We start from the raw sequence: 20,894 nt of genomic DNA on the forward strand, positions 1-20,894 counted from the left end.
ACTTCACTCGCTGCTCGTTCATTCACTTGCTCATGAACTCGCTGCTTCGCCAGAAGCGACTAGTCGCCTCCTTTCCTCCGCCGAAAGATGCTTAGCCAGAAGCGACGAAGGAGGGGAGCTGGGGAAGGCCGACGATGGCAATGAGGGGGAAGCTGTCGTAGAAGCTTTGCCCCTTGCTTTACATAAATGGATTGTTATGAACTTACTAAATGACCTTATTTATTCTCCCGGAACGCTAGCAAATCTAATAGTTCCATCTGCTCTTCTTAACTTAAGAACGAAGGCCGCCATCCTTCTTATTCAGGAACCCTTTGTTTGAGGAGGGCGTATCCCCGGGAAGGGGAGAGTGGCCGAGCGGTCAAAAGCGACAGACTGTAAATCTGTTGAAGGTTTTCTACGTAGGTTCGAATCCTGCCTCTCCCACTTGTTGTAGACTTAAGAGAAGAGAAAGTAGGCGGAAGCCTAGGAGGGCCAACCGAGCGAAGCTCTTTTTTTTTGCCGTGCCATGAAGTGCAATTTTCTCGTATGCGTTTTAGAGAGGTTGTCGAAAAAAGACGATCTATAGAGATTCCCCATCTATATCCAATCGAGAATAGAAGCGAGTCGCTTCCGGCGTCGGCTTGTAGTCTCTGCAGTCGGCACACGCACGCGCCCGCCATCATGCCTCCTTGGTTCGGGACGAAGCCAAGCGAGACATACGATAGACGAAGGAAGCGCCCACCCAGCAGGAGGGCTAAAACCTGTAGTTTTGAAGTTGCAAACTCCAGCTTCGAAGCTGGAGTGCTTTAGCCCTTTTTTAAGCAAGAATCACCGTCTTGAGCGCCTTGCGCACTCAAGAACAAGCAAGGGATGAGCGCTTTGTTGCTAAAGCGGATACGTTTTCTTGCTGGGGAAGGCTAGTTTGATCGAGGATTGGAGAGGAGGGAGAGGTGGAATAAAAAGCTCGGGATGGATTTTGGAGTCTTTGTGCGAGCCGTATGCGGTGAGAGTCGCACGTACGGTAAGGAGGGGGGTTCGCGTCTATACGTGTAGTGTGGTGGTTGGGCCTACCCATCCTATTTATTCCATGATCTATGGGTCTACTGGAGCTACCCACTTCGATCAATTAGCCAAGATTTTGACCGGATACGAAATCACTGGTGCTCGATCTAGTGGTATTTTTATGGGGATTCTTTTTATCGCTGTAGGATTCCTATTCAAGATTACTGCAGTTCCTTTTCGGGCGGCTGTAGGACGGACGGCCCCCTATAGGTAGTAGGGTAGGGTGGGTGGTACCGCTCAGATAGCGGCCAATCCTCCTAACTGCGCGCGGGCCGGGCTTAGAGCGCGTGAAACTCATCACTACCTCGTAAGGGTGTTGAGACCATAGCATGTTACACAAAAGCGCCGCTTTCTCAGGAGTGTTGTCACACAGCTGCCCGACTAGAAGAGCTACTCGCTCTGTAGTGTTGTCACACAAGATAAGCACGCCGCCCGCCTGCTGGCCGGGCGAATCGAAGTTATCTTCCGGTCAACTGTCCACCCAGTCAAGTGCAAAAAACACAGTGGAATCACGCAACGCACGCTGCTGGTGTGCTTCCTGCCCACGAGAAAAGAAGAGCGACAAGGTTCAGATTTGACTGTTTGCAGCATGGGAGCTGATTACCCAAAAAATCCCTGGGAAAAAAGAAAAGATATCTCGGTAACGAAAACCATAGGAGGCTGTATTGGCGAGATCCAAGGGTTCACAGCAGCCCAAAAGAAAAACCGCCTGGAAGTCCGAGGACCTTTAGTACCGTACCGAACCAGCAGCCTTCGCGCCAAGCGACGACCGCCCTTGTCCCTTTCCTTTTTCCATTCAGCCTACTTCTTAGCTTTGTTCCGTCAGTCTAAGGCAAAGCTTAAGTGGTTTGCCTACCTTACCCACTTGATGAAAGGGAACGAACTTCGTTTCCTTGGCGGCTTTATGGATGGATTCAGTCAGAAAAAACTCCTTCCTTTTGAAAAAAGTGACGCTTTGCGTCTTCGCTTCCGAGGGTTAGGGTATAGGCCGTTTCGAGCAAGCTTTCGCTTTTTCTCCCGGCTTTCTACAACTTTCGCTTTAGCTTCCAAAGGCGACCCAATGACCTTTCCGGAATTGGAAGTATTCGTCGCCCTACCCTAAGAAAGAAGTCACTATAAAACAGCTTGCCCTCCAGAAGTACCAAAGGTGCGCGGAGCCCGGTGAAAATGAATATGTTTGCTACTGAAAGAAGCCTGCCTATTGACTAATATTCGTCTTTAGAATGAAAGTAGCTATGAAGCCCAATCTATACTGTCGATTCAAAAGGGGGCATAGTCATATGGGTGGGGTGTTTGTGGGGAGCTGCCTTGGATATGAGGAATTCCTCCAATCTAAAAAAAAATGAACAAAGAAAAAGTCCGTGACGAAGATCTTTCTTTTCTATCAATAGATAGGAATGAGTGTTCGTTATAGGGGATAGGATCCATCTGCTCTCTCTCTCTCTCTATTTTCTTTGATGCAATTTAGAGAGAAAGAGCAGTGCGAATTAGAAAAAAAAGAGAATCGGGAGATGATTCCAAAATAGATACATAGACATCTCAAGTAAAGGGATGTATATATTATTCCTATATATATCATCTATCTATGAAAAAAGTAAACAGAGTTCGTTTTTGGGTTCCCCGAAGCCCCGAATGGATTGGATCGTTTCTGCTTCTGCCAACGAAATGAAGGCCTCGCCCCTTCCGAATGCTTCTCCGATCCTGAAGTTCTCGCGAAGAGAATAAGATGCAGCTCCCCCTCCCTCTGTCTTTTTCCGCTTTGCTAATCTTCCCCTCTAACGCGGGCCGGGCTTAGGCGGGCGCGGGAGGAAGAAAGAAAGTCGAAGAGCGTCTTCTCCTTTGTCCTTTTTTCAGTGCAACACAGGAAAGCACCCTCTTTTTGTAATCCCTGCAGCTTCCCAGAGGCTTGCTTTTTTTTTATTGAACGCATGGCGTAGCTAGGACCCCTCCAATCATGTTTGAGCCTATGTTCACCCGGGGCCAAAAAAGGAGAATTCCGGAATGCCTGCCGACGTTCAGATAAGGTGCATATCCCTTACCACTAAAGGAAAGGCTCGACGAAGGGGGGGATATTAGCTGGGTAAGGAAAACGCTTTCGGAGATTGAGATGTCGATTTGTTTTTCATCGAAAAGGAAGAAGGTCGAGGGGATAGCAGCCTTCCTTCGGGCTTTGCCTGCCGACGTTCTAATAAAGAATTCCGGCTCGGCCCGGGAAAGCGCTGGCAACAACATAAAGAAAGGGGTCCATGTAGCTGCTGCGCCCGCCCACTGAGCAGCAGGTTCGGCATCTACTACAAAAGAGAGAATCCACTTCAGATAACCACGTCTCTGCTAGGCAGCGTGTGGAATGGCCGAGAGCGGACCAAATGGATATATAATCCAAGCCGAGAGTGGAGTTACGTGAACAGCCGTCTGATGGAAAACAACTTTCACGTTCGGTTCAGAGAGCACTTTTTTCGTTGAGAATAAGTCCTTCCCTTTTGTGTGAATTCCCCAGCGGCGAATTAACAACTTGTGGGGCCCTATCTATTCAATCTCTCGAGCCCCAAGAAAACCCCCCTCTCCCTCGGACTCAATCTCTCTTTTGACTCTATATATGTGGGCACCTGATATCTATGAGGGTTCACCCACCCCGGTGACAGCATTCCTTTCTATTGCGCCTAAAATCTCTATTTCTGCAAATATGTCACGTGTTTCTATTGTTGCTTCCTATGGGGGTACATTACAACAAATCTTCTTTTTCTGCAGCATTGCTTCTATGATCTTAGGAGCACTGGCCGCCATGGCCCAAACGAAAGTCAAAAGACCTCTAGCTCATAGTTCGATTGGACATGTAGGTTATATTCGTACTGGTTTCTCATGTGGAACCATAGAAGGAATTCAATCATTACTAATTGGTATATTTATTTATGCATCAAAATGGCTTTGATAGTACTATGTAGTTTATGCATCCAAGATTACGTATCTAGATACAGAGTTGTGTATACAAAAAGATTACGTATATTACTAAGTTGTGTCATCTATTTTGGAATGGAGGGAGTACTATGTAGCAACCAAGATTACGTATCTAGATACAGAGTTAAGAGCCAAAAAACCTTAAGCACCACTGCACCAAGCTGCCTTAAGATCCCACTCGTCGTCCTCATCCATCGAGTGCTCGTCAGCTTCCGTTTCACCATCAATCAGCTCCAAAGCCAATGAATCCAGCAGTGCCAGATTTCTCCTTTCCATAACCATCTGAAAATATAAAAGCGTCACACAAGCTATCCCAGCCAGAAGTTTCTTTGAATGCAATACAAAGATATAGTATCACTCACGGGGTTATAGATAGAAGATGCCGTAGGCAGCGGACGGAGTGCTGGTGGAGGGTCGGTGATCGTGAGCTCTGTGGCCGGCAGGAGACCATGAGCAGATAACCGGGGACCGAACTGCACGTACAAACACAATTTGGTTCTTATCACAAAACAGATAAAAAACATATCAAGTCATTGGTTTAGACAGCAGATGGGCAGGTGGGTAGATCTGCGCAACCAGGATGCTGAGTGGTGGAAGAAGGCCAAAAAAAAGTACTTCCATTGCTGCAGGCTGCAGCCACTATTTCTTCTACAGTATTAACATGTCTTTTTTTTTGCGAGGGAGTATTAACATGTCCTTGCTCTTTGTGTAATTGGATATTCCAGGCCGTGGCAGATTCCGAAAGAAAGAAATTCAAATCGAAGAGGATCTTAAGGTGATGCTCAAACACATCATGAGCGATGGAAGTGGTCATTGTTGTCCGGCAACAGGAGTGTTGCCACAACCAAGCACTAAAGCAACTGACACATAAATTTTGACCTTGGGGACAACAAAGATGATGAGATTGAAGTAGCTGATTCTCCTTTTAACCCAAAACGCAGGAGCCCAACAATGCTCATGGATGGAAATGCCAAAACCTCAAGACTCCGAAACCAGTGCAAGATCAGCTAACCAACTTGGCTGAGATTTCTCAGTCAAGTTTTAAGTCTTACACCAAGAAATAAGAAAAATCCTAGTCAGTGATGTGATGGATTTGGTGGTTCAATGTAGTTGAACATTTGATAGCGTTGAGCATTTCATTGCAACGAAATTGTTTTGTGAAAGCAGGGCAACACATGTCAGTTACTCACGGGGTTAGCTGTAGGTGGTAAGGAAACTGCTGTAGTGACGCTGGTGGCGGGTGCTGTGGCCAGAGAGAGATCACTAGCATGCACACGGGGACCCAACAGCTGCACAGAACAAATCGAATCAGTGTTCGCACGGAACAGATCAAATCGTTGGTACCGACAGTAGATGTTCAGGCGAGCGGATGTGAAACTCACCATGCCGTTGTGGTTGCAGGGCTCCGAGGTCGCGGTTGAGGGCGCCGTGGGCGGCAGGAGGAGGGCGGGCGCAGGGGGCGTGGCCGTGGGCGTCGTGAGGTGAGCGCGCTCATGCGTCATGTACCAGGACGCGGGGGCCATGTACCAGGGCACCCAGTCCGGCGGCGGGACGCGGGCGCAGGGGCGGTCGACGAGGCCGGCGGCGCTAACGTACGCGGGAGGAGGTCGGGCGCAGGGGCCGCCGCGGTCCTTGCGCCCGACCTTGAACACAAAGACCTCTCTCTTCTCTTACAAGGACGGATTCCATCCTTCCTCCCATGGATCTTGGGCTTGGGGGCTAATCCACTGAGACAGCCAGCGGGCGCAGAGCTCCATCTTGAGGGGGAGGCTCTCTTGGGGATGGATGGAGATATGGCTCCATGGCTCAAGCTGTCTTCCATGCCCGAGGCTTCGAGGGGAAGAGAGGAGGAAGAAGAAGAAGCAGCAGTAAAGAGAGGACGAGCTGAGCTGAGAAGGACCGGAATATACCTGGCCAAACCTTGGGCCGGGCCTAGCCAAGCCCGACCCAAAAAACCTGGGCCCGAGCCTGGCCCGACCATCGGGCCTAGTTTTTTGGGCCCAAGCCCGCCCCAAACACGCAAAAGCCCGCCGGGCCTCGGGCCAGCCCCCTTCAGAAAACTACAAAAATAACGGACCCGGGCCGACCAGGCCATCGACCTCAAAATCTAGGCCCGATCCCGACCCAGGAGTAGTGTAGACCGGAGTGGTGCCTACTGGCTAGAGTGTGACCGAGTGGCCTGCCCCTGGCTGCATAGACAAGGCCACCAAGCGGGATCATTGTCGAATCCTCGTCTATTTAATTGCTTATGTGTCTTGGTCAAATGTTTATGGTAATATATTTACCGTCACGGCTTGCAAGATTGTTTTATAATTATTATTTTTTTGAACTTGATTGTTTTATAATTTAAAGCGTTAATCGAGCGTATTGGTTGTTCATAAATATAAGTAGTTTTAGAGATTCCATTACCAACTAATATATATGGGTGTATATACTCCCTCCATCCATATACATATAGAGCCTAATGTGTTTTTCAAAATTGACTTTGACTATTTCATTACAAATACATATGGATGTATATACTCCCTCCATCCATATATATATAGGGCCTAATGTGTTTTTCAAAATTGACTTTGACTATTCATAAGATTAAGAGTATATCAGTTGTATAATGTGAAAAATTAAATCATTGGAAGCTCCTTTCACGTACAATTTTGACGGTATGCTTTGTGTAACTTACATGTCATATATTATTGTTCTAACGTGTGGTCAAAGTTAACCTCAAAAAATGCATTAGGACCTATATAGATAGATAGAGGGAGTAGACATATTTTAAAGTGTAGATTCACTCATTTGCTCCGTATATAGTCAATAGTGAAATCTTTAAAAAGATTTATATTTAGAAACAAAGGAAGTACTAATTTCGCTTGAGTTAGGATCCCCACATTTACTTACTTGTAATGCAAGCTTAGAGCAACTCTAGCAGATTCGTCGTATCATCAATCATCATTCACCACTTCAATTGGATATAGAGCCGGTGACGTCCAAACTCCGAATCATCAGACTCGTTGTGTCAACGATCGTCATCCACCACTTAATATGGATATTAGAGCCGGCGACACAAACTTAGTCATTATCTTGGCTTTCAAACCCTTTATTTTTTTATTTTATTTTTCACCATCGTCCATTTTGTATGGGCAATTTAAGCTTAAATTAGATGTATCAGGTAAAGAACTTTATGAGAATTATAATCTCCGCAAAAATCGGCCGCTTTATAGATAATTAATGATTTTAAATGCCCATTTAGTAGCATTGCTATCTAGTATTGCCACTACCTACACTAGTGGTGGTCGACGATTAGAGTCCACGCCCCTAGTCGTCCTCCTCCTCCGACGACAACCACAAGAGATCCATAAAATATGTGTAGGCACGAGACTCACGAGCGACCACTACAAGCTGCTGCTGCTCCTCCTTGATGAGGGAATGATAGCCATGGACGCCCCTTCGACCATCAACGACTCAACCGCTATACACACCAAGCAAATACGTGATCAATTGAATGCTAACTCAAATTTATCCTATTCTCTTTAAAGTGTGGTTGTTTTTTCATCTTCTTCTTGTTGGTTGAACTCAGATACAATATCAAAGAAGGCCAACAACTTTTCAGTTTGTGTAGAAACAATGTTTTATATCGAAGAAACAAAGTTAGGAGTTCATGAAGAAATAAGTTTTCTGCTGAAGAAACTATGTTCAGATTCTGGCAAAACAATGTTTGATCAGGACCAGCTACCCAAACATTACCTGGCAATTTCATAACCTACCTCATTAATTCCCAAAGTTGGTTTTCTTTCATACCTAAGTTGGTTCCCAGAGCTAGTTTGTTTTCACACCTAGGGGAGGGGGGCGGCGGCTACCGGGCGGGAAGGAGAGATGACCATCAACGGGGAGGCAAGTGTGCCATGTACAGGGGAGGCGAGCCCAACTGTCGGGCGACGATGGCGCCGTGACACGCGACCGTTGTACGGGGAGGTCGTCGAGCTCCTACCATCGGGTACGGGAGCCCACAACCCGTAGCCGTCGGAGGAGGAGTGCGGCCATCGGAATAGGGGTCGTTGAGGCACGCGGTTGCAAGAAGACGATGACGTCGAGGCGTGCAGTCACAGACGGGGAGGCCACCGAGCTCGGCCCCCTTCCTGCCTTCCACTGCTTCCACCCATTGATTCCTCTACTAGAACCGGTTGACTTGCAACAGAGCAACCGTTGCCGTGGAAAGGATTACATTTCTTGTTTCAGTTGCAAACTTACACTAGAGAAGTGCTCTTGAGCCATCCGATTCAAAAATAGATCGGATGGTCGCAAAGTTTCACGTTCACTCTGCTTTACACTTCTTGATATTATAATAGAGTTCATCCCGATTGAACTTTCCTCCATGACTTTATTTACAGCCCCAACATGTGTTATGAACACTATACACATGGCACGTCCGAGAAATTCACTTTGGCTCTCGACTACTTCATTGGTATACTTATTATACATCCTCTACAAAAGAAAGAAGCACCATCACTTCACGATGTGAGTCGGGAGCCGTGGCATCGACCATTGATCATTATGTACAGTACAGACCGTGGTCGCCATAGCTCGGTGGCAAGTGTACGAAGCACCCGCCGGCCGCCTGCGTGCATGAGCATGGCGCACGCCGCGCTCAGCCGGCCGGCCGGCGGCCATACTGCACGCTTCATCTGCTCCTTCTCCTCTCGAGCATCTCGCTGAACTCCTCGTCGGTGGCCTTGAGCATGTCCGGCAGCGGCAGGTCGACGCCGGCGTCGGCGGCGGCACGGTGCCGCGGCGCGATCCGCTTCTCGAGGCTGAAGGTGAAGTACTGCGGGAAGGCCTTGACGTCCTCCACGCCGCCGCCCATCTCCCCCACCAGGTACTCGAACTTGGGCCTGTAGTTCCTCTCCACGTTGAAGGTGAAGAGGGCCGGGCACCGGAGCGCCATGGCCACGGCGTCGTCCCGCGACATGCCCAGCCCGGCCAGGTACTCCAGCTTGGGCGCCATGGTGCGCTCCACGCTGGAGACGAGGAGGATGGGGTCCTGGAACGCCAGCGCGCGGTTGTCCCGGAAGCCGAGGCGGCGGAGGTAGATGAGCGCCGGCCGGAGCTGGTCGCGGACGCTGCAGGCCAGCACGCGCGGGCACTTGACGACCACGCGGCGGTAAGCCGCCTCCGGCACGCCGAGGTCGTCGGTGAGGAAGGCGAAGACGGGGCGGAGGTCGGCGCGGACGCTGGCGGTGAGCACGGACGGGCACATGCCGAAGACGCGGCCCAGGTCCTTGAAGTGGAGCCCGCGCGACTGGAGGAAGGTCACCACCGCGTGGATGGACTCCGGCGCCGCGTCCCGGAGCGCCGGGTTCAGCGACAGCGCGCGCCCGTAGTCCACCCCCATCAGCTCCAGGCTCAGGATCTTGTCCCGCATCGCCGACGGCAGCTCCGGCAGGTGCAGCGACAGCGCCTCCGCCGGCATCATCGACGCTGTGCTCTCGGCCGTCGTCGGCAGGACGGTCGCCGCCGCAGCCGCAGCCACGGCCGGCGGCGACTTCTTTGCCTGCACGGTGGTGACCGCCGCGGCGGAGGAGGGCAAGGAGTGGGGTTTCGCCACCGGGAGGGACGTGGAGGCGTAGAAGCTGCAGAGCGGCATTGTCGCTGGCGGCCGGAGCTTCTCTCCCAAAGCTTCTTGATCTGATGGTTCGGAGATGGGAGGGGGGAGACGATGATGGGGGGTGCGGCGAAGTGGAATCTCATCCACTTCTCTATCTCATCGTTGGTGATGACCTGGCGCGCTGGGTGCTGCTCATTGGGTGGTCAGATTTTGAACCAGAAAGAGACCGCTCGCTACTACTCAGCAGAGGCGCAAACAAGAGACAACAAGCGATAGACATATCTTTTTTTGTCCTTAATATAAGTGAAAAAGGCTCAAAGATATTTTTCATCACTGAAAGTGAAGTATGTCCTCTGTGGATTCCAACTAAATTCTTTATTCTCAAGGTCAAGGGTGACTCACACTAAATATATATGTTCCTTCGAACTAGGTGTCAGGCCTTCCCCAAGAATATAAACAGTGTCTTACAAGTTTAAACTGGGGGCGAACAACAATCAATTCACTTGCAAAATTCTGCAAATGTTCCTTTTGGAACAAGGGACAGCGATTTGAATCGACTCTTCCGATATAAAATCACTGGAACAACATATATCGAATTGCCAGAGACCATAGGCGACAACAATCTACAGACTAGCTCAAATGGATTATTAACTGGTTTCTTCCTCCGATGCCAGACCTAATTTTGAAAGGGTACAGCAGGCAGCAGCACTGCACGTAAACAAGCACCCGGATGCGCCAATCTGGAACTTGGCCGAATGCTATGCATGTTTGAGAAGCAGGTGGACGAAACAAGCTGGCTGGGTAGGAAGAAGCTTCGCTCAACATTTCCCATGGCTTTTGTTCACTGAAGTCCTTCTCGCCAGCTTGCGGTTGGAAGCTGCTTGATCATCCTGTGCCACAGGAAGACCAGAGTTCTGTGAGGATAGCTTGGTGAACAAGGGAACATACTATGTGAGCAGTTCAACTCTGCAAGGCACACTGCTGGGGCCGTCCAGATGTCACAGCTAATGCAGATCACTTGCTCCAGGTTTTGAAATATGGACAACCAGGTTCCAATGTTTTATATGGTGAATTGCGAAGAAGTGCAAAGAAGAAGAAATGGAGAAGATGAGCATGACAAAAATTACCATGTTTAGCGAGGCCGCAGATTCAGACCGCATAGTTTGATTTTGAGATTGACCAAGAGACTGGAATGTATCAATTGCATCGACAGTTAGCTGCCAGCCAGAAAGTTCTGAACTGGAACTAGTATCATAACAGCAAGCTGCTGCAACAATTCCATTGACCCATGGACAGTAACTGTTGTGATGCTTAACAGGATCAAAATCTGGAAGACCTGGTTCATAGTCGTTTTCTCCATTTGTTGCTCCTGAGAAACAAATAATAGAGTATTGAGATGAGCAGAACACAGATAACTGAGCAGAAAAGAATAGAATAAGTACATTAAAAACAGAGGTGTAAGAAATAATAAAAACATGTGTTTCTGTGGGAAGCAGTTGGTATAGGATGGCATTTATTTTGTTGGAGTAGCAGGTGCTAAAACCGATCTGAGATCGATACCACCTGCCCTGGAAGTCTAGCTGGCTGCTCCTTGGTCACAAACAAATCACTATGAATAACTTCAACTTCAAAGGAAGCATGGCTAGCAAGTACCAGTACCAGTCGAATGACCGTAGTTTAATAGGAAAAACATAGCATGAAGCCACAAAAGATAAGCAACTCTCCCCCAAAAATGTATAGAAATATCTTTTAGGTTATCTGTAGCAAGATAAAGTGTTGATGATAATTACCTAATCCATTCTGCAGATCATAATGCAAGCCTTGATCATCAGTAGTCACTGCTTTGCCAACCTGTGTCACTTCCTCTTTAGATGCATCGAAGCCGGCATACACCCCAGCATTGCAAGAGAGAGAAGGATGCATGCTGCTTTCATGACCAATGGCATGTCCTATCTTTTTTCCACTCTCACCAGAATCAGCTTTATTAGAACCAAAATATTTTGATCCACTGTCAGCACGGCCTGCTGAACGGAACACAATATCTTGGCTGTCTCCATGAGGTTCTTCCCGATCAACTTCTTCAGGTACAAACTCATCCATCAATCCAGGCCCTGGAACTGATTCACCGGTATGGCCCATTGTCTCAGTAAGGTCAGTAATAGGTTCTGCATCACCTACACCACTCTCGGTTCTTTGCACAGATACATCAATGCCATGAATTTCAGCCTCGTCACTAGCACCCATGCCAACACTTCCACCACTAATTCCTAAGCTAAGCTGATCCCTTGCAAAAGCAGGAGTTGTGCCTGCATTAAGGACTTCCTCCCCTTCATTAGTACTGCTTCCTCCTATCTCCCTTCCGTCACTTCCAGCAGCAGGTTGTGCACAAGCACTTTGCTGTGCTTGGTTGCTATCGTTGAGATCAAAGGCATCATTCATTTCAATATTCCTGTGTCCACTAGATGAAGGCATATTAATATCTATACCAGCATCTGGATGATACTCAACACTCTCCATCGAATCTTCGTCAGCGCTGCGAACATCCATTGCGATAACAGAAGAGGCCCTCATAGAATCTCTAGCAGACGGATGCTCAACAGGAGCTAGACCAACAGCTCTAGAGTGACCGAACATGCTAATATCCACATCCAAGTCAAAGCCCAAGTTTCTACTAGGACCAGCTCCAGAAGAAGATGGAAGATTGGCATCAAAAAAGTTGAATCCGCGCGGTTTTTTATTCTTGGTGTCTGAATCTTGAACGTCATCGTCAACTTCTTCACCATCACGATCAATGACAGTTCCTTCTATGCTGTCAGCATGTCGAACCCCGTCTTGTGGCTTGTCAGCTGTGCTCCCACCTTCCTCAAGGTTACGCTTCCGCGAGCTTGGACCCCGAGACTCATATGATGTTGCACGATCACCAACTTCACTTCCAGCGGGCTGCGCAATCATCAGATCTCTTCCCATCCCTCCATTACAACACTCAGATGCAACAGCCATTGAAGAATGAAGTGGCGGTAGTCCTCCAGCCATCGATAGATTAAGGTCTACTCCAGCATTTGATACTAATTTCCCCTCATAAGTTGCTGCTTCATCACGTCCTTCAGCTTGATCTCTTACCACCCCATCATTAACCCATCCGTTGATCCCACTGGCTGCGCTAATTCCACGTGTCAGTGTTAGCTTTTTGCCTGTTTCTGGTGCATCAGTGTTATTTGGACTAATACGATTAGGACGTGACACAGATCTGAAGTCCCAGATCCTAACTGTAGCTCCACACAGGCTACAATCTAATAGAGGTGAGCTCATGCTGCATCCCGAATCTTTGAGGGGCCTTTTGCCTTTTCCTTTATCTTTCTTGACTGATGCAGAGAATGAACTTTTCTGATGTTCAACAAGGGGGGAATAGAACATTTCATCTGGTTCATTTGAAAGTGCATTTTTAGCTGAGTGGGTTGAGTTTTCTTCACAGTCCTGGACATTTGGAAGCCACCTAGGCTCCCATCCACAAAGGCTTATAAGCTTCTGCGCCTAGAAAGTAAACCAGGATAAATGTTCAAATTTAAGAAAGACACAAGAACGAAAGGCATCGAACAATAATACTACAGTGGTGCCACAAATTTCATAGAATACGAGAAACAGAAATACATACTCTTGAGTAGCCACAAGAACCACCCTGATGGATGTCAACTCCTGGTGTATTCTCAGCTTTGTAACCCAGCTCCCCAGATAAGAAGCTAATCGATTGTGTTAATAGGCGGTTAATCTGAGCGGCCCTTGTCAACCTCATGTTCTCAATTGCAGACGGAGCAATAACAGGAAGGGAGAGAAACTGTAGAAGTCCATCACATCGATCTTTAAAACCTCCAATTAGCGCTGACTGTGTAAGGTGGAGCTGAACCAAGCTATCAGCACAGCTATTGCCCCTCCAGGGACAGCTATTCTTGTGTGATGCATCAAGCTGCTCCGCAAAGGCTTCTCCAGCATTTGTAACTAATACAGAACACAAAAAGAAAGGTTTCACAGCTGAATAAAACTCAGTTTGCAAAGGAGGACGTACAACTAATTATTTTTCCAGCCTAACACAACAGTACTAGAAATTTATGGCACTGGAGACATGAATAACATCAGTGAGACTTATGAAAAATTATGGCACTGCAAATTTATGTTACCGTTGATGCTATGTAATGTTGTCACTTACTTTATCAAAACAACATCAGGTGTTAGTCAGTAAATCAAATTATTGAATATAAATAACTGTGAAGTGAGAATATGACCCATAGATATGTTTTTTTTTTAATCAGCAAGGAGCACAACATACCATGGCTCATGTAAAATATGAAATTATTATTAATACCAAATCAAATCTATATAGTTAGACTGAAAGGTGAAAATACTGACATCTGCAAATGCACAAATCACATAGGTGGCAAGCATAAGTGCATTGCTAGCCATTACATAGTTGAATGCATACTTTCTTGGTTAACAAATGTGAGCTAAATATAAGTTCATGTCAGGTACATATACATCAAAAGGATAATACTTTCAGAGTAAAGACATTTAAAACATGGTGGTTAATATATTGGTTTTTACAACTAGTCATTACAATCAGATAGGTGGCAAGCATAAGTGCATTGCTAGCCATTACATAGTTGAATGCATAATTTCTTGGTTAACGAATGTGAGCTAAATATAAGTTCATGTCGGATAGATATACATCAAAAGGATAATATTTTCAGAGTAAAAACAGTTAAAACATGGTGGTGAATATATTGGTTTTTACAACTAGGAGTTAATGTAGCACGAAGAAACCTGTGGACCAGAAACAAATGTAGTTTCAGCAGAATCACATACCTTCAGTTGGGGACCAGGATGCCAGTGCACTGAATATAAGATGCATACCACATGATTCACATTCAATTTTGTCCATATCAACATTTACCCAGCCTCTTTGAGCACAAGCCAATGAACTGGCAGCCTGCAAAAGTTAATTTCAGCATATCTTATGATGGCAGGAGTAGAATTTTCATAAATAGTCCACAATCTTATTCTAATATGAACCAAATAAAAACCACCAAAATGCCAATTACAGAGAACAAAGGAACAGTGGCCTGGATCAAATTCAGTATTAACTAAACTAGAGATAAACATCATAAGTGATATCATAGGAAAAGTCTGACTGTGCTTATGGATTTAGGTTACCATGAGTCCATGATTATATTTTATTGCAAACTAAAATATAAAAAGAAAAGTTAACACAGCACGGCATGCATCAGTTACTTTCAACAAGAAATGTTAAATTCCTATAAATAAACAAGAAAGAAGAGATGACCTTCGGCTTAGCATCCCAAGTTGAAGGCTTGAATGTTGCCAGTCGACGAAGTAAGTCTCCACGCTCCCATGGTCTACAAGATGGTGCAGAATCCAAAGCAGTTCCAGCAGGATCAAAGCTATGAGCAGGCCCATAGGCATGTGGTGCAACATGTGATGAGGAATCAACCCTGGAAGCTTGTCTGCTACCCAACCAATCTATGCTTACTATATTAATTTGCATAGCAGGTGATGAGGCACCAGCAGAACTGAAAAAGCAAAAGAGGGTTCAGTGCAAGAAATTGAACGTTACGAGTTTATGACAAGACTCTCAACAAAGTACTGTAGCCGCCTGGCTGGACCCTAAATTGCAAAAGGATGATACTGAAATCAGTTTTTCCTCCAAACAAATATATGGAAAACAAAAACACTTATAAAGCTTTAAGAATTCTAACAAGCAGAAATAGCAGCGCTGCAGACCAAGGTCCGAGAAACGAATGCCCCTCGAAAAGGACCGAGCAATATGGCATCACAAGCTCCAAGTATATCATAAGGTTTTGCATCATCCAGTTCCAATGGCCCAGTGCATCATTATTTCAATTTTACAGAGACAGCGACCATTAGACAGCACAGATCCTAGGGTTCACAGCTAGGGACAGAACAGGTAATGCAGAAGGCGCTGTGACTCGTTTGTGATTAACATGGCCACTTGCTCAGGACTCTGCTGAAACCCCTGTTCAAGATGGTGAGGTGCCCCCTTTTTGATGATTTCAGACGTGCAATATGGCTAGTTAGTTGCGTTTGCTCGCTGCCTCTTCTCTTTGTTAGCCCATGTTTGGCTGGTGGTGCTTTTCCTATATGGCTGTACGATAGTGCTACTAGGTTTTCACCCTGTAGTTTGTAATCGAGAGAAACTGCTAACGGCACATAAGTCAAACTCAGCTATCCTTTTCCCTACTCCTTTCTGGACTTCTTGGATGTCATTTCCTCATCATAATTCGGTTGAGTGTTGAAAGGGAAAAAAAAGTGCTACAAAAATACACAGCAAAACCCCCTATATTTTTCACACAGTAGGTATGAATTGAGCCACCAAATATCGTCTCCCTAGACCTAAAAATGATGCGTTCAATCCATAGGAGAGTGAAAGCGTGATGGCTGTAGATCATAGCCCTCCTCCTCCCCAATGGTTTAATCGAACATTTATACCCACTGTCTGCTGCCCCGCGTATCCCACCTACGATCCTACCCTAGGTCTACGTAGAATCGCGCCCAAAATAAATCCAGCTTTCGCTTCGATTCGGCGAATCTACCACCAGGGGAGGGGGGGCCCGAGGAGCGACGGCGACCATACCTGGCGACCGGGGTGGGCGGCGGCGACGACGACCGGACGACGGCGAACTGCGGCTCGGCCGCCGCCCCCGACGAGCTCCTGACCTCCTCCCGCATCTCCTCTCTCTCTCTCTCTCTCCGGCGCCTCTCTCCCTCTCTGGGGCGAAATGGGGAAATTAGCTCCTGACCGCGACGCGCAGAGCGAATTAACGGCGGTGCCACCGGTCGTTAGCCCCGTCTCACGCCGTCAACCTCACGGCCCGCTCAACCCAAAGCCCACACTACGTGGGCCAGACATGGGCCCCCACCTTTGCTGGCCCAAACCTATCCACCGGGCCTAGCCGAGGCCCGCATCCCCCTCGTCACTCTCTCCGTGCTGACCTGACCCGTGGGCTCTCCCACCTGCAGGCTGCAGCATCTGTTCTTCTTCTCCGGCCCCTCTCCCCCGATCTCTCGGCCGCGACCTGCTCCGATACCCTGCGAAGTACGGACTCCGGCGAGCTTACGGGGCTCGCGCGGCGAGCTCGCAACCGTGATGGACGAGGCGGGCACCTCGGCGTCCGCAGGCTCCGCCCCGCGCGGGGGGCGCCCGGCGAGATCGGGAGGTGAGCCAGGTTTCGACCACGCCGCTCGCTTCGATTCGGCCGCTGATGAGCTGTGTACTGCCCCCATCTGCGTGACTAGGTGTCTCCGTGTGCTAGGGTTGCTAGCTGTGTGCGATCTCGAGAAATTAGTGCGACAAATGCCTCTTAGCTGCTATATATGGATTTACCTCTACGTGTTAGTGTGTTGTACGGTGGTAGCTTGACGATCTTAGGTGTGGGCATGCTATGTTAGTGTGTTGTATCCAGAGGCCATTTCGCATAGGGTTAATCGAGTGACGAAATAAGTCATCCACAACATTATCTAGATTGAGGGAGATGCAAATGTCGATGCGCTATCAGCAAGCTTCATTGTTTCAAGTTTACTGAAATTGTTTGTTACACAGTGAGAGAATGAATGTCGTTTACACACTTACAGACTATAAGTTTCTTCCCTCCTGATGCTATCTAGGTTGATCATGTCGGTTTTGCAGTATTCTATAAATTCACCCAGCAGGATCTTCCAGCTTGGAAACCGGCAATGACACCAGGATACGTAAGCTGGCACTAACACTAAATATAGGTTTTTACATATGGCATTAAGTATTTGCATAGTACTCCCACCTTATATGGCATTACTTCCGTTGTTGCAGGTGATAGCCATTTTCTTGATAATTGGGATTATTTTCGTACCAGTTGGGCTAATTTGTCTTCAAGCTTCAAACAGAGTAATAACTGATTTCTTTTCTGTCTGATGGATGCTGAATTGGCATTAGTTTGGTTGTCATGCTAAATGTGCACTCCTGCTCTGGGCGTGCAGGTTGCAGAAATCGTTCACCGTTATGATATTGATTGTGTACCTAATGCTTACAGAAGCAATAAGCAGGCTTATATCAAAGACAGCTCGATTTCGAAGAAATGTATTCAGAAAGTGAAGGTAGTTTCTTATCAGATCTAGTCAGACCTTATTTCTCCTATTTACTTGTCATCTGACTACAGGCTGGACTATAATTTCTTTGAACAACTGATTGAGTTCAGTTTGGGACTTTGCGATTACATCAGGCACATATTACAGTTTTCTTGTCCTATCTTCGTAATTTTTCTGTTTATTTATATGTTAATTCTTCAGAAAAATATTAAGACTTGAGAGTGTATATTTACAGGTTCAATACCATATGAAAGCTCCAATTTATGTGTATTATGAACTCGACAACTTCTACCAGAATCATCGTAGGTAATTATACAACTGATTAATTTACTGGTCGGTGTCTTACAAGAAGAAACACTATGTCCTGTCTTGCTGAACAAAAGGAATCTGTAAATGCTGAACAGGTATATCAAAAGTAGAAGCGATAAGCAACTACGCCATGGGCTCCAATACACTGATAGCTCATGCAGTCCGATGGAAAGGAGCAACGGCCTTCCAGTTGTTCCCTGTGGATTGATTGCTTGGAGCTTGTTCAATGATACTTATGATTTTACCCGTGGGTCCATGGGATTGATGGTTGATAGGAAAAACATTTCGTGGAGAAGTGATCGGGAACATAAGTATGGCCAGGATGTCTATCCTTTCAACTTTCAGAATGGATCCTTGATTGGAGGAGGAAAACTTGACCCTGATATACCAGTGAGTACTTCTATATCTAGAATGTTGTTGGTTGCTCATGCAATAGTTCACATTTTTCCTTAAGAAGACAAGTTAATGCTGGTTTTCTTTTATGTTAACTGAACAATTGGTGTCCTTTTGCCAGCTAAGCAATCAGGAAGATCTTATTGTGTGGATGCGCGCAGCTGCTCTTCCCCAGTTTCGAAAGCTGTACGGTGTCATTGAAGAGGATATACAAGCTGATGAAACCATTACCATGCACATAACAAACAATTACAATACCTACAGTTTTGGTGGAAAGAAAAGCCTGGTTCTTACAACATCAACATGGCTAGGTGGCAAGAATGACTTTCTTGGATATGCATACCTTATCACTGGTTCCTCGAGCATTTTCTTGTCCATTCTCTTTGCTCTGATCCATGTGAAAATCCCAAGGTAATCGATAAGGTGAATGTTTTGAATTATCCCTTGTGACCATCTTCTACTTCTTCTATATCTCTCTTAGAGCATGTTGTCTGAAGGCGATGATACTACTAGTCTTTGATTCCCCCCCTCATAACAGCCTAACACTGTATTTACGCAGCAGTAAACAAAACCTCCTAGTGCTGATTGTTGAATTGCATGTATATTCACATACGCTATATACGATGTAGTTTGTGGATTGGCTAGATCTGTTTCTCATAGCTGATGAATTTGCAGGCCACATGGTGATGCTGCTTACCTATCTTGGAGCAGGAAAAACGGCAATAACTAAGCTTCTGTGCATAGTTCTTTTTGGTAAGGTACACGCTCGATCGACACTAGCCCCCCTGTAAAAGCCGGAAGGAAATGTCCTGTTTCTTTTACCTGTAACAACATGCAGTTGAGATAATGTTCCAAGTACTCTGCCGTGCAGCTAGTAGCATAGCACCCTGGCCAGAGGTTCCCGGCGGCGTTCCGTCTCCGCACCATGTCTCGAGGGAAATGGCATAGTAGCAGCTTCAGGTTTCATACACTTGACACTTGGACGAGCATGAAATGCGTAGCAGCTTCAGGTTTCATACACATACTTGGAGCATGAAATGCTTGATGACTGCTGAGGATATATGGTAAGGCCATGGTTCACCGACACGGCGTCCTCGAGGAAAACTAGAGCCGTGTAAAACTGATATATACTTGGAGTATGTATGTAAAAAGCGCCATACCATGGATTCCATGATGTTGTATGAATACATATAATGTTTCAGTTTCGCACCGATGTCGAAGCATGCTTTTCCCCCGCTTCAAAAATCCGGTTTTGCGTGCATTTCTACATAGCATCGACATCCGGTGAGAGTGACGTTGGATCACTACAGCTGCATACGATAATGGCCCGCGAACGCGGAAGCGGGTTTGTTTGTGCATGTTTTTCTCTGGCCTGTCTTCATCTTCCCCTGCTTCCTCCATCGCGTGCAGATCATCACCTCTCATCGCGCGCCTCGTCCGGCACTAGCAACCAACCCAACCGCGACGTGACCATCTGTTCCCCCGATAGTCTCCGGCACTCCGCATCCCATTGCCTCAGACGACAGCCCCGCCTGAACTTACTCTCAGATGGCTCGCCAGCGCAGACATGACGCTCGACGACTCTGTCTTCAGTCGTGCGTCGCAAGATCGATCGGAGGCTCACATCACATCACATCACCCAGCGCCCTGTCAGCGACCCAACCAGAGCAGCTCTCCTTTTCAGCTAGAGCTAGGACAGCAGCAACACGTCGCCTCGTTTGCCGCACCTGCATCTGCATCTACATCATGCGCCGCTGAACGTGACGCCCTAAAGCTGCCGTGTGTACCTCGCCCTTTAATTCCCCCTGCACCTGTATGATCAGCCTTTTTTAATTTCCCCCTCTATGATTGGTCCCGTATCTGTATCTCCACCATCATCTCATTTTGTCTGTGCGTCGTGTCATCTACGCACGCACGCACGCACGCTACTGTAGCCGGCTGGCCGTCTCATTCTCATTCGCCCGTTTAATAAGACTGGATAGAAGAAAGAAACTTGAGATGATTGATCAAGCCTGTGTTTGCGTTGCGTGCGATGCTAGCAGCAGCGACGTGTCCCGCTCAGAGGCCGTTGCATCGTAGGAGGGGTACGTCTGTACCGGCCGAGCAGGGCCGGGGGGTGTGGCTGCCATGTGGACGTTCACCGGTAATGAAGGATACGACAAGCCTGACGCTGTTCGGCCACCTTGTCATGCCTGGCGGCTGCCGGCCTGCTGCTGCCGCTGCACGGCTGATGATGTGCGCACGGTGGCGCGCAGTCGTGGCCGGTGAAGCACTAGGCACGGTCCATAGCCCATAACGCCGCGTCGCAGTGATCTGCCTGCCACGATGCCTGCCTGCCTGCCTGCCTGCCTGCTGCTGCTCATGAATCTCCGTGTTTTTGGCGTGCGTTTAAGGTGGCTCCGCCTGCAGAATGTCTCAGGCTACCGGCTCCGCCGTGTCGCCGTGCCTG

The 20,894-nt window shown here is 47.4% G+C and overlaps 4 protein-coding genes and 1 non-coding gene across 9 annotated transcripts in view; 2 read left to right on the top strand and 3 right to left on the bottom strand.

Annotated features, from left to right (window-relative positions):
* Positions 1–5,854, bottom strand: part of LOC119303438 (mucin-2-like) — a 59,212-nt gene extending 53,358 nt beyond the window's left edge. For both annotated transcript variants that reach the window (XR_005147913.1, XM_037580568.1), the window contains exons 1-4: positions 5,379–5,854; positions 5,187–5,285; positions 4,359–4,469; positions 4,137–4,278 (exon numbers count right to left, since the gene is read on the bottom strand). Coding sequence is in view for 1 of the 2 variants with exons in the window: in XM_037580568.1 (XP_037436465.1) it covers positions 4,138–4,278; positions 4,359–4,469; positions 5,187–5,285; positions 5,379–5,519 (492 nt within the window). In the remaining variant the exon portion in view is untranslated. The remainder of the gene's footprint in view (positions 1–4,136; positions 4,279–4,358; positions 4,470–5,186; positions 5,286–5,378) is intronic.
* TRNAY-GUA lies at positions 341–423 on the top strand. Its single transcript has one exon. It is a non-coding gene; the product is annotated as a tRNA-Tyr (tRNA).
* Positions 5,855–8,537: 2,683 nt separating the features above from the next.
* Positions 8,538–9,732, bottom strand: LOC119303441 (transcription termination factor MTEF1, chloroplastic-like). The gene has a single exon (XM_037580572.1). The coding sequence runs from the start codon at positions 9,632–9,634 to the stop codon at positions 8,672–8,674; it is 963 nt and encodes a 320-aa protein (XP_037436469.1). The 5' UTR covers positions 9,635–9,732; the 3' UTR covers positions 8,538–8,671.
* A 217-nt stretch (positions 9,733–9,949) lies between these two features.
* Positions 9,950–16,416, bottom strand: LOC119303439. The gene is made up of 7 exons (XM_037580569.1): positions 16,257–16,416; positions 14,928–15,174; positions 14,450–14,573; positions 13,248–13,588; positions 11,386–13,126; positions 10,723–10,964; positions 9,950–10,485 (listed from the first exon to the last, which is right to left on the bottom strand). The coding sequence occupies exons 1-7, from the start codon at positions 16,349–16,351 to the stop codon at positions 10,414–10,416; spliced, it is 2,862 nt and encodes a 953-aa protein (XP_037436466.1). The 5' UTR covers positions 16,352–16,416; the 3' UTR covers positions 9,950–10,413.
* A 150-nt stretch (positions 16,417–16,566) lies between these two features.
* LOC119303440 (putative ALA-interacting subunit 2) lies at positions 16,567–19,650 on the top strand. Of its 4 annotated transcripts, none has more exons than XR_005147915.1 (9): positions 16,567–16,839; positions 17,310–17,371; positions 17,469–17,543; positions 17,636–17,752; positions 17,979–18,049; positions 18,148–18,442; positions 18,567–18,868; positions 19,121–19,198; positions 19,317–19,650. XR_005147915.1 is itself a non-coding variant. In XM_037580571.1 (9 exons), exons 1-8 carry the CDS (start codon positions 16,770–16,772, stop codon positions 19,173–19,175), a joined length of 1,035 nt encoding a protein of 344 aa, XP_037436468.1. In that variant the 5' UTR covers positions 16,577–16,769; the 3' UTR covers positions 19,176–19,198; positions 19,317–19,650. The 4 variants fall into 4 exon arrangements, 2 of the variants coding, with proteins under 2 accessions (XP_037436468.1, XP_037436467.1); XR_005147914.1 differs by having other exon boundaries at positions 16,568–16,839; positions 19,121–19,203; XM_037580571.1 differs by having other exon boundaries at positions 16,577–16,839; positions 18,567–18,856.
* The last annotated feature ends 1,244 nt before the right edge of the window (positions 19,651–20,894 follow it).

The sequence above is a fragment of the Triticum dicoccoides genome, chromosome 5A (genome assembly GCF_002162155.2).
Source record: "Triticum dicoccoides isolate Atlit2015 ecotype Zavitan chromosome 5A, WEW_v2.0, whole genome shotgun sequence".
NCBI classification, from domain to species: domain Eukaryota; kingdom Viridiplantae; phylum Streptophyta; class Magnoliopsida; order Poales; family Poaceae; genus Triticum; species Triticum dicoccoides.

Coding starts and splice junctions, on each gene's coding strand:
- LOC119303441 (XM_037580572.1), bottom strand. CDS start 9,634: ATGCCGCTCTGCAGCTTCTACGCCTCCACGTCCCTCCCGGTGGCGAAA.
- LOC119303439 (XM_037580569.1), bottom strand. CDS start 16,351: ATGCGGGAGGAGGTCAGGAGCTCGTCGGGGGCGGCGGCCGAGCCGCAG. Junction 13,589..14,449: donor ATCCTGGTCCCCAACTGAAG/GTATGTGATTCT, acceptor GTTCTGTATTAG/TTACAAATGCTGGAGAAGCC. Junction 13,127..13,247: donor GTTCTTGTGGCTACTCAAGA/GTATGTATTTCT, acceptor TTTACTTTCTAG/GCGCAGAAGCTTATAAGCCT.
- LOC119303440 (XM_037580571.1), top strand. CDS start 16,770: ATGGACGAGGCGGGCACCTCGGCGTCCGCAGGCTCCGCCCCGCGCGGG. Junction 16,840..17,309: donor GCGCCCGGCGAGATCGGGAG/GTGAGCCAGGTT, acceptor TCGGTTTTGCAG/TATTCTATAAATTCACCCAG. Junction 17,753..17,978: donor AATGTATTCAGAAAGTGAAG/GTAGTTTCTTAT, acceptor GTATATTTACAG/GTTCAATACCATATGAAAGC.